This window comes from Molothrus ater, chromosome 4, assembly GCF_012460135.2.
Source record: "Molothrus ater isolate BHLD 08-10-18 breed brown headed cowbird chromosome 4, BPBGC_Mater_1.1, whole genome shotgun sequence".
NCBI classification, from domain to species: Eukaryota; Metazoa; Chordata; class Aves; order Passeriformes; family Icteridae; genus Molothrus; species Molothrus ater.
Genome location: NC_050481.2, coordinates 32,043,021 through 32,059,028, shown reverse-complemented (window position 1 = coordinate 32,059,028; position 16,008 = coordinate 32,043,021). Strand labels below are relative to the sequence as shown.

The following is a 16,008-nucleotide window of genomic DNA, read 5'->3' as shown; positions in this document are numbered from 1 at the left end:
ACTTCTTTATATTGATAGACCATAAAGAACAAAGCAATAACACAGTCCCACTGCTAAAACAACAGCATTTTGATTCACATATCTGAAGTGTTCTAAGCTGCCTATTCTGAAATGTGCCTCACTTGCTTCTTACATGGGTCTGTATCACCCTCAAAATTTTTGGTCTAGAAAAATCAACACTGGGCATAAGTGCAGAGAACCAGGTTAAACACAAAAAAAAACCCCAGCACTTCCAACAAAATATCATTCCTAAAAACATTAACATGCACCTGAGTAAAGTTAAACATCTTCAGACTTTCCTTCTTTCCCCACTAATCCTATGCTGACAGGCACACAACAGCACTGCTGCTGAACTGGAAGTCTGTTAGGGTTTTTATTATGTTCTTTAACACCTGTCATTCTACATACAAATAATCTGGACTAATTATCACAGTTGAAAGTTTTTGAAATAGAAATTTTCAGCAATGGATACAGACAAAGTCATTTCCCAAATACCTGGGAAGCAACTGTACTAGAATGTGAATAATAATTTTTCCATGTGGATTACAGCACATTATATTATCACATAATAAGTTTTGTGGTCTTGGGGGTGGTTTATTCCTTTCCTTTTCCTAAAATCTGGCAGTTTGACCAAGTATTAAAGTGTAGTTAATAGAACAGAACATGAGGTCACAGATTTTATAACTCTAAAGCAAAAGTAATCTAGAAGATCTTCCCATGCTTCAAGAAAGGCATTTCCAATGATAAAATAATTGAAGTAGAAGAAAATTAGACCAATAGAAATTATTTTAACTTTTGCAAATCTACTAACATCCAAGCTCTTATGTCCTCGTTTGAAGACTTGATTAACTTTTTGAAATCCTCTCTCAAACCACCTATTTGTAAGGGGCTCCAGTTATCTTTTCTCATTGGACATCTTTTAACTCCAAAGAGAAAAGCAGCTACTGGCTTTCACAAGCACCAGTCAGTATATATAATGTATACAGTCAGTATATTCAATATGCAAATGCTTAAGACTACCTTTTAATCTACTTTTGAATCACTTAACAAACAAACAAACACCTAGAATGATTATTCATTCAAGTGAATGGTTTGATTTCTTCTTATTTAATCACACATAGCATGACTCTTCACTCAGTCAATCGTCCATCTCTTCTTTTTGCCAATTCACAGGTTTATTCTCTTTCTCTACAAGTTGTCTCTTCAGAAGTTGTTGGTACTTCTCACTTATCCATCACGAACATCATACTTTATCCACTTTGTAAATAATCAAATTAAGCATCTCCTCATTTGACAGCTAAACGAACTGATTAAAAAATAAACCAAACTTGAGGAATACCATGTAATTGAATTTGTTTTCCCTTTGCTTTATGTTTACTTAGAAACTGGTTTTATTTTTACAGTTACCTCTGAGAATTTCTAAGCTCTAAGCTATTTAAATCATGCATATCTACTGAACTCAACACTTTAATTATCTAAATAAAAAAGAACTTCAATATAGCTGTGTCACAGTAGTGGAATATTACTGCAGAATGTGTCTGCATTCAAGGTATCTTCCCTGAAATACACTTTGTATTCTTCTAAAATTTTTACTGTCAGCCAAAACATCATAAATATTTCCAAGTCTTCAAGAGCAAAGAACATAGGTAGGGTATTAATACTCTTCATTTTTTACAACTAGTAGTGTCTTAATATAGTCTTGAGCAAAACATCTGAAAAAATCCCACATGTATAGCAAACACATTTCTTTCTCCAGAACCCACACGCTTCTCTCAGAAAAAAAAAAGGCAAATGAAACACTGATCTATTCCTTTCATATGAAAATATATTTAACTCCTGCACTTTTAACACTTGTTACACTCCCAGTTGATTAGAATTAAGGCTCAACAAAGCCATTTGGCAGCCAGCTTTTGCTAGACAATACTGTCACAAGAAACACGTGCAAGTCTTTCCATTTTAAGGAAATGGAATTCTGGGCTTTCCACAATCCTATTCAAACATCATGTGGCTTTCAATCAAGCTTCCATGTTTTCTGTACTATGCTTGACATTTGTTCATCAACAATGCATTTGCATTCTTCAGGACTTTTGTGCCTGTCATGAAAGACAGAAGAAACTATAGAAGAAGCAGATGCTGAACTACAAAAGTACTTCTTCAGGCCACCTGAGGACTCATGCAAATACCCATTTTACCCAGCAGAGAAGACTTAGATTTTAAAGGTTTTCTTTGCATTCACATTTTACATTCGATTTTAAACATTAATACTGAATTCTAGAGAATAAGTCTAATTGTAAAGTTTTCTTTCACTGCTAGAATAGTGCCTACCCCTGGCAGCCCACAGAAGACTCTAGAAACTTTATTTGTCCTAAAGATATTTCTTCTGCCAAAGAGACAACGGAAAATTGTTCTTAAAAGGCTTTATTGCAGACAGGACACTTCCCTGACTGGGTTTGCAGGAGGGCATTAAGTCCACATAAGCACTTCATCAGGAATTAGCTGAAGCAGGATTGATGCTGATGACCTTTCCACAAAGGCATCCTTCAAGAGACAAGGGGGTTTTTTTCAGCTTAGGAGAGTGAAGGGGAAGGTCCATAGCACCTGTCAGTCAAGCTGATGTAAAAAGGAAAGACATCTGCTGAGGTAAGATCTTTCCTATTACTGGTTTAGTAAGGATGCCACTGCTGGCCAGCATCACCACAACCACTGAAGCGGCAGCTGTCACGCATGAGGAGAGTGAAGTGCAGTGAAAGCTCCACAAAGCAATGGAGCTGCTGAAGGGTCTGGAGCAAAGTCCTGTGAGGAGCAGCTGAGAGAGCTGGGAGTGTTTAGCCTGGACAAAAAGAGGCTCAGGGGAGACCTTATCACTCTCTACAAGTGCCTGAAGGGAGGCTGTGGCCAGCTCTTCTTCCAGGCAACAAACAATTGGACAAGAGTTAGCCTCAAGGTGCCCCATGGGAGGTTTAGATTGGATATTGAAAGGGTGGCCAAACACTGGAACAGGCTGCCCAGGAAAATGCTTGAGTCACCATCCCTGGAAGTATTTAAAAAACGTGTAGATCTGCTTAGGGAGAGGGTTTAGTGGCAGTGCTGGGCTAATGGTTGGACTCAATGATCCTAGAGGTCTTTTCCAAACTTAATGATTCCATGATTCACATCTGGCTGAAAGCAAAGCTCACCTAACCCAGCAAACAGCACTTCCATTCTAGTTTTGAATTCCTCTCTGCTCCCTCCCTCTGCTCTTGCAGGGCCATATGCACAGTGGGAATAGAAATAATTGAAATCAGGAACTATTGACACACGTTCATTTCAAAGCAGGCATACAGAGACCTTTCCAGGCAAGACTTTACCCTACATGTTAGCCTTAAGTAACAGAATACATTGCTTCAAGTACCTAAGACTGAGGGAAAGTTGTTGTTTGTTTTGGGAACTTTCTTCAGCTCAGCTCCTGTTCTGGATATTTATCTGGATGAAACGTAGGACTGTTAAAAGTTATACAGCCTACCAAAAGCAGCAAAGATACCCACTTCCCTAGTTACAGAAAACAAGATTTATTGCCAAGAAAGTTAGATGACACAAGCAATTTATCCTGCAGAGAATCAGAATGAAGTCAACCCCAAAGTCACTCATTAGGGGCAGTAAGAGCAACAAAATCAATACACACTCATTCTGTCCTGAGTGTGTAAGCTTGTGCTTCTGCAGAAACAACAACAAAAGGACTCCAGCACCAGATTTAATGTTCCTCTTTTGTAACTACTATGACAGAGCTACCCACTGATAAATTTGAAGAATATTCAGTTTTAGCAGCAACCTTACAGTGGTGCAAAACTGAAAGCCAATACCAAAATAGCCACCAATGTGCAGGTTTTATTCATAACCTGAACTTCAGTTGAACAAAATTTGAATAAATTTCCTTGAAATCTTAACTTTTGTATTAAAACACTTTCTAGAGCAGAGGATTTCCTGGGGAATCTATATATAATTTCCCAGAATGCCAGAAAACTTGACTTACAGGAATTCAGGAGCTAGAAACAGAAAGGCATAAATTGGATTGCCATGTCTTCCCATTGTGTGTCCCTGCCCAGCTTCCTTGACATAGTCCTTTAACACAACTACAACCTACAGCCAGACAGGACACCTTTCTGCTTTGGAAATCACACAAAAAAACTGAGGACAGAACTATACAAAGAAACTTCAACTAAGAAACTAACTAAGAAACTTCATAGCTGACACTAACCGCTCTGTCTGGAAACTTCAATTGTGTCATTATGCAATGGCCTATGACATCACTGGGTTGTCAGCCCTGATGAGTTTAGACAGTATTTTCAGACTGAGGTTTTCACATTTTCTAGCATATGACTGTTTTCTCTGAGACCTCAGAGGCACTCAAAGTTCAAAAATCAAGAGAGCTTATAAATCTCAAGACCGACAAAATCCGAGAAGTTTGCAGGCTTTCTCACAGTCTCCAGCACTCGCTCCAAACTCTTCATGCTATGATCTATTTATGCCCTGAGAAGGGGCAGCTTCTTATTCCCAAACCAGCATGTAGCTACATATACACTACTTAAAACTAAAGCTTTATTTTCTAATTAAAAATATTTTATTTCTATATAAAGCAATCAGCAGCACTTGCATGCTTGCAACTACACATTTGTAACTATATATGTGAATTATATATTAATGGCATATCAAAGAAATTCTTCACAAGAACACATGTCCACCACACATATCAATTCTGTCTACAGAAGCACAGGTGTTCCAATTTTAGCTTTCAGTTTCCTGATTACTTAAGGTGCTGAAAAACCCTCCAAAATATTAAACTGCAATAAATATTTAAATCAACCTGTTGAAAGGCTAAATCAATCTCAAATATCTATACCATCTGTAGTGTCTTCCTCTATCCTAACAGGTCCTGATATATCACTTTCCTTTAAGACTTCTTTAGAAATAGCTAGATTTTAAAAACAGCAATCCATTTAATTCTCATTCTCCATCAAAATGAGACACAGCACTACTAAAACCTCTGGAATAACAAATCATATTAAGCACAAGCTTACTCACTCAGGTTCAACTGAGATAATGAACATCATAAGTATGTACAGTGGCAAGAATTTGCAGGTCTTTTTGATGACTGCTGACAAACATGCTTTAATTCTGTCAAATAAGATATCACTTCAGTGCAAAATCCAGTACCTGGACTTGAAAGCACATGCTAAACCAAAGTCTTTCCTCTATTGCCCACCTTCTGATCATTGGCTTCTCAGCCAACTCCTTTAAAACAGCACATGAAAAAAGCTAAGTAGCATGCAGGTCTCAGTGGAAACAAGCATGGAAATTACTTCCATATAATTACTGCTTAATATTCCTTTTATACTTGTGTCTGTCCTGAGACAGACAAGTGTAAGCAACAGAGGTGTCGTTGTCACTCCACCATTGGACTTCCAGCAACTCCAGATGCTGGAAAGACCCTTAAGTCACCCTCAACATCAAGAATTTCCTTCCATTCAGAGCTATTTTCAAGCTAGAAGATAATAAGGTCATGGATTCAGCAAGAACAATTTCTTGGTTGTGAAAAAGCTAGTTTGATTTATGGAGACAATAATTCTTTAAAATTCCAACCACTAAAGGATTCATTCAAGAGTTACATTAAACTACATATAATACCATTCTCCTACCATCTGAAACACTTGTAATTGTTTTGATAACTTACAAACCAAGGTGCACCTATTACATTTTCATGTAATCATACTCAGTGTTGTTCAAAGTAGAATAAACTCCAGAAAGTAAGCAGAGTCATTCCAAAGACATTGCTCATGTTCCCAGGTCTCCACTTGAGAGAAGCAGAAACAATGGAAATTTGACATGTCAGAACTGGGAGCTCTTTCAGACATTTAAGCACTACATAAGAAAAAAATCCCAAAGAACATTGCTCTGCAAGCTCATGCTCCATAGGATCTTGTTCCAGCAGATTAATCTGTCTGTTTCTCTTTGCTCGTTTTAGTTATCCTCTCCATGCTGAGAGCTATAGGTAGTTTATTGTTTTAACTGAATTATCATTGCCAGAATTAGACATTAGCCTTGAGATACCCTGGGATGTCAAACATGTCCAAGTTGAACAATTCTCTCAGGTAGACATCTCATTGCCTGAAGATCCTGCCCACTAGCACTGCAGTGTTCAAACACAGAGTAACCAGAAAACTGCTTACTAACACTGTCAGCACTGCCTCTAATCCTCCTTATTAAGCCAGTAAAGCAGTTACCTGACATCTGCCAGACCACTTCAGATGCTCTTGAGGTATATCCCAAACACAGAAGATAAAAGAGATTGATACTTGATGCATTACTCACACATAATTTTCAAATATTTTTCTTCTTATAAGAACACATTGAATAAATTTAAGAAAGAGTTAAAATATATTCAGTAAGAAAACTAATAACTCAGAATTTTGAACTTCTGATTTTCACTAAACAGTGTGCATATTTCTACTTATGTCCATGATTATATAAGACAGATGGTAACAAGATGAAAACTTGTGTCTTGACTCCTGGTAGCAACAATGGGAAATGCAAAAGAATGAACCATAATAAACAATTCCTCAGCATTTATGAAAACAAATAATCAGAAGAATATTTTTCTTAACAGTATTTAAGTTATTTGTATTTTTTTTCACTTCCGAAATAAAATCAGTGAAATAACACAAGAATGTTGGTCAAATTAGAGATTATTACAGAGAGTCAGTAACGCCTGTCGGTCTAAGACAGTGGATTAAACAGGCAATTAATAAATACATTATACAAACATATGCACACAAGCTAATTGACCTATTGTCATTGAAGTCTTGATATTAAACTTGTACCATGAATTAGTCCTTTGTATCAGAAGAAAAATTCAGAACAAAAATTATAGTCTCCTAAATCACCAGAAAACAATTACAGAAGCAGCACAATAAAATGATCTTACACCCAAAACACTCTGAAGGCAAGACAGACAAATCTGTCCTTATATTTTACAACTTCCTAATGCGTCACCAAAACCAAAGCTTGGAGTGCCTCAAAGTTCTCAGAATTACAACAAAAATATGATAGCTTTCAGTGAAACATTTATAGTAAAGAGGGTGCAAAACCATTACTTCAGTCATCATTCAAGGAAGTCTCAAAATCAGGTCAAACAATAACACAAATTTGGAACTGGCTGTGCAAAGCCAACAGACTGTAACATTGATCACTGAGACTATTAAGAAGCCTTGATTCAGTGTCTGTTTATACAGAGACAACTGCCAAGTCCTTGAATGTGTTTATTTTAATGATAGACATTGCCTAAAAAATCCCTACCAAAAATGTATCCACAACACAACACATAAATCAGGCTCCTGATTTACTGCAGTGCAGAACTGGCAGCATCCCAATGATATTTTGGCAACTGCCCAACTATCAGAAGGCACAATACACCTTTAAGAATATTTTCAGGACAAAATAGAAGAGGCCAGCCCTGCTGCAGAACTTCTTTGCATTATTAAATGTACTGCTGCAGAACTTCCACAGAAACCTAGGGATGTAGAAGAAGCACAAATGAATACATGTATTGTCTGCAGAGATCTACCTGAAAATTCTGATACTGACCCAGAGATCATAGAATCATTTAGGCTGGAAAAGACCTTTACAATCATGAAGCCCAGCCATTAACCCACCACTGCCTGTGTTCAACACTAAAACCATGTCCCCAAGCACCACATCTATGTGTTTTAAACACCCCCAGGGGTGGTAACTCAACCACTTCCCTGGGCAGCCTGTGCCAATGCTTGACAATCATTTCTGTCAAAAAATCTTTTCTGATATCCAATCTAAACCTCCCCAGCACAACTGGAGGCAAGTTCCTCTTCTCACTTTTTACTTGGGAGATTCTCTAGCAATTCCTTTTTGTATTCTTTTAGGACTTACGTTTTCTTAAGTTATCTGTAAGATACAAACATATACAGCTATAGACCACATACATTGCATCCATAAAAGCACTCCCTCTTAACACAGTAAGTTGGGCTCATCAGTGCTGTTCAGTTTAAAAATGACAAGACCCTGAGATTAGTTCAGTTGGCCAGAGCAGAGTGCTGATGATGCCAAGGTTGTGGTTTTGATCCCTGCATGGGGCATTCACTTAAAAGATGGACATGACAATCCTTGTGAGACCTTTCCAACTCAGAATATTCTCTGAGTGTGTGTGTGTGAATAGCTAAAGATAGTTGCAGCTCATTTTTGTCACACTTCAAGTCAGGCAATGCAGAAATGTACAGCAACTTTGGCATAAATTTTTGTTGGTTTACTTGCAGTGCTTCTGTCCTCCTGAGGGTCTTCAGGGCAATATGTTACCATGAAAGAACCATGAATTCAATAAATGACACTTTTATTGTAGGACATAAAAGCGTGACTCTTGGATTCCCACTCTTAAAAAGACTTCTCACAGATCTATTTCTCACCTGTCCTAGCGCAGAACTGCTGCCCTGCAGCATTGTTGAGACATTCTGCTCTATCCCATGAAAGACACTAACATTTTTATCTAAGAAAACAATCAACGTTTGACTAGCTACCAAGAAGTTGTGCTCCTTTATTCCCTTTACAGACTTCCTTTGTTTCAGGATTTGATGGCTGGGCCAAGCCAGTCCTGGAGAAGGCTGCATGACTATCCCCACACCAGTGTGTTTGGGACTTGTGATTTGCCATGGTGATATAATTCCAAAAACTTGGCTAAGGCTAGATGGTGATATTACTGCTAATAGACTTGAGAATTTAGTTCTAATCATGGAAATTTCAAAAATAATCAGCTGAAATTACATCTCTTTTTTACAGCCTTCTCCACTTCTCATCCCCTTTTCCCTCCCCATTCCACCACCATACAAGCACTACAGTCTTAATACAAGTAGATGTTTTTCATTACAGACTGTACGACAAATTGGCAATGAGGAAAAAATCAAGACACAACGTAACTAAAGCTTTTTGTCTCACACCTGCCTACCACAGTCAATAACTTAGAAACTAATCAGCTTGCTATTTCTCATTTCAGCTGTGAACATTCTCTGTAGTAATAACTGCATTTTACACGCAACATTTTTCCCCTCCAATCTCCAGTTCATATATACAACTTCTACTTACCTTTCTCCACGCTGAATTTTATTAAAGGTTGCAAACTGAATTACGTAAAAGCACACAAATATTTTGACATTAGACAAGAGCTTTTTCCAGCCAGACATTAACACTAAAATTCAGTTCAAGATGTTCAAGAGATAACTACTCTTTTTTAAACACTTGTCCTTTTTTAAGAACCACTACCATCACAACCACTAGTCTACTAAGTAGTCTACTGTTAAGAACTTTAATCAAAAATTAAATCTTCTCAGCAGGGACATGTGGGAGGTAGGAGCATATATCCTATCAGGACTTCATTTGAAGGATCTCTTAAAAAACCACACTTCACAATAACCTGGACTGGGGTTTCCTTCAAATTTTTAAAAACAATACAAGCAGTAACTAAGTTAGTTCCAAATTAAATTGCTCAAACTACAGGCAATGTAATCACAAAACTGTGTTGTGCTACAGCCTGGCAATTCACAAACATCAGGCTTAATTACTGAATGACTTTAGACTGCAGGTCAGCAAACCTTAACATATTTTCTGCCAATCCAATATTCTTAGTGAAAAAATAAGGGAAGCTGAAAAATATACAACACTTCCTTACAGAAAGAGTAAACCAAATACCACTGATGCATACACACAGAAATATCAAACAGCATGGCTGAAAAACACACACAGCCCTCACATGACTAATGAGGAGGAAAAAAGGGTGCTTGTTTCATTAGACACGTACTCATTTGCTTACATCCAAAGCACTTATTGCCAAAGAATCCTCTGCCATCATAGCACAAAATTAAATTTTGATCTGAAAAATTTTGTTCAACTGTAAAGAGGTATAAACACCCCCTACAAGTCTGCTAGAACTTTGTTTTCTAAAGAAAATGCTAATTGGAAGTTCACTGTTGGTGACATCGAGAATTACTATCATGCAGATATGAAAAGAGGACATTTTTTCCTTTGGACTACTGATAAAACATAATAAGTGACCAAAATAAATATATTTTAATGAGATCTCTAAGTAGATTTTAATAAAGGTAGCAAGTTAAAAAAAAACCAAAACAAATATGCATGTCAAGTAAGCCTCAGTTCTAAAGTTTTGCTTTGCAGGTTTTAAGCCCTTTTGTCATTAACTTCCCATCAAATGAAAGGAGTAGAATGACTGGCAAATGAAGAATAACTCAAGCTGAACTGCCACTTCTAATAACCCAGTTTCCATTTAAACAGTGAGATGGCTGTAGGGTTTGGGAATTTGTCACTACCATGTACACCCGCTGATAGTAAAGTAAATGCAGATGAGATGAGCCAATTTTAAGCAACATGCTCCTTTTTATCCCTTTGGTCATAGAAAAAAAAATCTATAGAGCTAGTATGAAAATTAACAACTTATTTTTTTTGTTTTTTTAATGTAGGATAAAATAACTGCTGTGCTTGTAAGGAATGCACATAATTATTTTCAACATTGCGTGCATATGCACAACAGAAATTTACTTTTTTGTAGATACCACTGACAAAGCAGACAGACACACAGTTTTCACTATTAAAAAATTTTGATCAAATAAACAGAGCAACTGCATTAGTCTGCCCATTAGCATTTAGGGATAAAGATTTAGCTTTTCTGCCCTGAGACATTAAGTTTTGCCTGAGGGAGGTCAAACACACAGGTCAATTAACAGCTCCAACAGTTGCAGCTATTTTAATAGATATAGCACCCAATTTCAGATTTCAATGCAAATATACCATCAGCAGGCAAAGGGAAGAAGCTGTAAGTTAAAAAACAATCTAAAATGTTAAAATCTGATGGTCTTTTAACACCTTAGCCTTCATGATGAAAACAAGAACGTCAAGTGATAACTCTGGTAAGTTCATTTAAAAGTAACCAGGTTGCATGTTCCAAGCTGATTTCCTACAGCTCATAACTGAGTGGATCAATCCTAGCCTGGCTATCACTTTCTTCTCTCCTGTAATACTCAAAGAATTTTTCCAAACCTGTACATAGCAAAACTGAAATAGTGTTTTTTTAGAAGAGTACATCTTCAACACATAGGCTGAATTTGTGAAACAAAAATAAGCATCCCTCCAAGTTCATTACCCTAAAAATAGAACACTGAAATTAGACTGCAGGTTTCATGGGATTTTCTTACTAAGTAGATCTCAAAATATTCATTAAAAAACGTAAAGCTACAGCTCAGAGTAACAGAACATATATTTTTAGTTTCAAAATATGGAATTTTTCTTTTTTTTTTTTAATAAAAAATAGTAATTGTTAACTTTCAGGTTTAGCCCATTAAACATTACATCAAAGATGTGAAATGCTAGAGCAAGCACATTTTGCATTAGCATCTATATCCAGAAACTGCCAAACTGCCCATTAAATCTTTTGAATAAATCATGGGGAAAAATGTCAAGAAGCAACTAAATAGGAATGACAGACAAACAACCAAAGTGAAGATGAAGTCACATGAAAGGAGTGACAAAGGAAATCAGTGCAGAAGAAGTGCAAAATGCACTTCCACTTAACCCAGATTTCACAATCTCCTGTTTGTGAATTGTATTTTCTCAGGCACGTATTTCCTGTAATTTTTGCCTGCATTGAGTATATGGTTAGCTAGCAGTGCAGATTATTTCAGCATATAGTCCAAATTTAAGTCAGTGCTTAGAATGACCAAAATACTGGGTCTAAACAAAAACTCTGCTACAAAGGAGACATGAACCAACTGCCTGGAGAAGGACAAATCACCAGCACAATGATCCCTTGCAAATTAGAGTAAAATAAATAAAGATTGTATTGGTCTAATTAAAATTATCTATCCACCTATAGATTTTATCTATCCACCGATAGATTTTGACCTTATGTATTTCCCATACATAACATTACTGGGTTTCATTAGACCTTAATTTAACTTTGCTGAATAGTCAAGGTCCAGCATTTGAGTTTACTCAATCTCATTTTCCTCCTGATGCTCCATATAGGAAAAATTCCACAAGTACAAAAGAAGGCATAGAAGTGCATTCTTTGTATGCTTAAATGTTCAAATAATGCCAGACAACTTGGAGAAAAATATGCATTTAGGGTCTGGGTTAGGGGCAGCAAATAAGAATCTGAGAAACATTTTGTTCCAATAAATTGGTTCCATAAATGAAGCAATCACAATTCTCAGCTCTCTACTGTAAATCTGAGTTGACACTAGAGCACATCCCTGCTAATTATAAACCATGTTAGATTTGTCAATTTGGCACCACTGGCACGAAAAGCTGATCACTACTACTTTCACAAAACTGAAGTAAGACTAAATGACAATCCCACATCCATATATTAATTTTATATAAATTTAATACAACATGCATCACCAAGCAAGAGCCACTGTTAGCTCTCTCCCTGGCAGCAGTAAATTTCTCTGGTGTTTGATGATGAAAATGAAGTGGATCATTTACAGTTACGTTTACAGACTGTGCACGCTAGGCAAGGAATTTGGGCATTGAACAGTCCTCAGCTCACTTTAATATACATTAATTCTTTCAACATCATATAAGAGGAAGCAGAAATACTTACTAGTACAGAACTTCATTTGCTTCATGCCTTTCATATCTAACAGTTTCACACATCAGTCTGAAAGAGAATAAATGAATTTTAGTTATGATTCCTATCAGTGTCACAAAGACTTCACTTTCTAAAGTTACTCAGCATTTCCACAGGTAACTCTACCACTTACAGAAACTAACCACTAATTCAAATCCAAGCTGATTCATAATTCAAGAGAACAAATTGTAAAATCTAAGCATTTAAGTTATTTGTTCATCCAAGATCAGATTTTATATAGGATACTAGATGCAGGTGTTCCCATAAAAATTCTAAAAAATAAGGAAAAATTATATCGATCTAATTTTCCATAGTGATGTGATAAAAGCAAGTAGCTTCATAAAAACAGTTCTGAATTTTAGAAATGGCTGGAAATGTATTATGTGCAGCACTAATCAGAGATAAAATATAAAAACTGCTCTCTTTTTCAAGTCAGGCCCAATAGGTAAAACAAGAAACTGTGTTGCCTGGTAATCAATAAAATATATGTAAAATAAAAAAAATGCTTCTCATTTTGCTAAAATTCAGCAACTTGAAAATTACCATGAGATTTTAATGCTAAAATCCCAGAGGGCTCAAAGTGGAGAGAATTTCCTGCAGGAAAATCTTCTGTCTAGAGGGGAGGATTAAAGTGCTTTCGTATTCACTGTCTGCCTGACAAATGTGGCATAATAGAGAGCAACTCTAATAGAACTTACCACATACTAGGAAAATGCAATGTTAACTTGACACAGAAAAATCACAATGCCATTTCTGTCTACTGCCTCAAGGAAACAGCCCTGCAAGTTACTGGGGGGGATGGGGACAACACAAATCCCACTGCCTCCCCTGGCCTTTCCATAGCTCTGAAGCAGACTGCAAACCCCTAGGCTATTTGACAGTCAGACAGAGATTTACCTAAGAGGCTCATGAGAACATTCAAATAAGGAACTATATTTAAATTCTGCAAATAAATTTTCTTTCCTCATATAATCCATCACCAGAATCTCGGTATATCAATGACCAGCTGCCAGCAATAATATCCATAAGCAGGCAAAAGCACTCAAGAATTGCTACTCAGGCAAAAAGTCTCCAAAAAGTTGATTTGAGACCTGTAAGAGTTGGTCTGGGTTTGACACAACAATCAATTGCCATTTCCTAGATCATTCATTCCAATAGTGAACAGACTGCTACAAAAGTCGCCTTAGCATTCATCTCTCACAGGATTTTACTTATTACTTCAGCCCACTAAGAAATAATGCTCCTTCTGTTCAGAAGTGGCAGGCTTAATGTGGTATCATGACTATTCATAAATCATTAATAGAAAATTGAGATCTTAATTCTGTTTGCAGATAGAGAGATATAAAATTTAGAATTAAGTTTTACTACCACACCCTGGTATTTTAGATCTACGCTTTGGACCATCTTTGAGAACTTTTCTCACTGAAAAAAATGTCCCTATTGTATGAAATTAAGCATTATGTACTGCATATCAATTTCAATCTTTTTCCATCTTGGCACAACAAAAAACTTTGAACCACAGAACCATCTATTTTCAGACACTTCACCATAAAATTGGGTCTTGTCAAAATCTTTTACAGACACTGAAAAGCTACTGTCTGCTTGTACCTCCTGGGTTTTCATCCTCCCTCTCTGATGCTGTTTTGAGAGGGAAGGGGAGCACAGACATGAAGTCACTGGTGAGAAGAAACCAGAAGAGAAGTCATTGCTAAGAGTCAGATTTAAAAATTTAAATACTGCTCAAGGATAGTCTGTGCCCTACTGGTCTGGAATGATGCTGGGCAATGTGCCACATAAGAGCAGGAGTCACAGGAAACAGAATCACTTTAACAAGCAAGTTTTGTTCCCCTCTGAATTGGGATAGAAGGAAGCACATTCTTGATAAAGTCACACAAGTTCACCACTGGCACTGAGTTTTACAGCATTTTGATCTCATTATTAGGACAGCAATAGGGGAGAAAATGCCTCTTACAGAAGGTAGCCAAGAGTTTCAATTTTTGTGTTACAGTTAGAAATTACAGTAACCAAGTTGTACAAACTAGATTGCTTCCTCTTTGAAAAATTGAATTAGTTCTGATCAATACTGGTGTCCAGTTTTTGCTCAATCACTCAAGCGTGATCTTTATCTGTTTCCTCAACAAATGTAATAAATTACAGATGAGATCACCAGCAAGCCATATGGTAAGTTATTCACTACTAGGGGCTACATTGAATACATTCAGTTTTAATGAATCTCAGAGGTTTTTGTGGCATTCCACTGCCACAAGAAGAGCTGTATCCTAAAGGATACCATAAAAGCTTTCAGTCCAACATCTGCCGGGAGCCCGGCCTTTTCCATGTATGGTACTGTAAACAGAAGCTCTCTTTGAGGAATTCGCTATGCTGGGAGAGCGAGTTCCACACATTCCTCAGCAAGAACCTCATGCTGCACAGGAAGCCAAGAAGCACACATCAACATACCACACAGCCATATGTGCACACTTTGATCTTTGTAAACAAGCTAACATCAGTTTAACCCCAGCCATGCAAAACTTCACGTGCTAAAAGTATTGCATATAACAACATAACACAAAACACTTCAACTGACTGTAACCATGACCTCCTTCCAAAGCAAAAGTAATTACAGAGACTTCTTTGAAGTTAACATTCACATTGCAAAATGTGTCTTGAGCACTCTGAAAGAAAGAAAACCCCGCCTTTTATTTTCTCTGAATTACAGAATATTGGCTTGGGAACGTGGACTCCCACAGAATGACGAAGCAAGAGGCCAGAAATTAGAACCTAAACTAGTATTAATCAATTCAAAGTTGCTTCAGCATCTTCAGATGTGGCAAATGTTGGCAAAGCTCAGGATATAAAACAGCAGTAATTCACCCTCTCTACCCACAGGGCATACAGGAGATGTAGCTGCCAGCCTTACACTTATTCCCAAATACCCTTAGAAACCTCTGCTGTAAGATGCTTGTGGGAGGACAACTGCAACAATTACTTAAAAATCAAACAAAAAAAATCTTTACAAAAAAAAAAATAGGAAGCTCTCAGGAAAGTTTTGACTTGAATTAATTTGCTTCATGAAGCATTTTAATTAAAAGTGTGGATGACATTTATCAAATATCTTTACTAAGTATTATTTGCATGTGTTGAACATAACAAGTCTAAAATTTCCACACAAAAGCAAGCACAAACTGAAACAGAAGTTGACAAACAGACCCTGCTCTCATGACTACTATATTACATAAATGATTTCATCAGTATATGGACTTGTACTCTGTATGTAAAGCATTTATTTCTAGTCCAAAAGTTTGAAAGAACAA

The 16,008-nt window shown here is 36.8% G+C and overlaps 1 protein-coding gene across 7 annotated transcripts in view; it reads right to left on the bottom strand.

Annotated features, from left to right (window-relative positions):
* RAPGEF2 (Rap guanine nucleotide exchange factor 2) overlaps positions 1 to 16,008 on the bottom strand; it is a 184,902-nt gene that overhangs the window by 111,284 nt on the left and 57,610 nt on the right. For all 7 annotated transcript variants that reach the window (XM_054514528.1, XM_036381574.2, XM_036381576.2 and 4 more), the window contains exon 3: positions 12,668 to 12,724. In XM_054514528.1, coding sequence (XP_054370503.1) covers positions 12,668 to 12,724 — 57 coding nt within the window. The remainder of the gene's footprint in view (positions 1 to 12,667; positions 12,725 to 16,008) is intronic.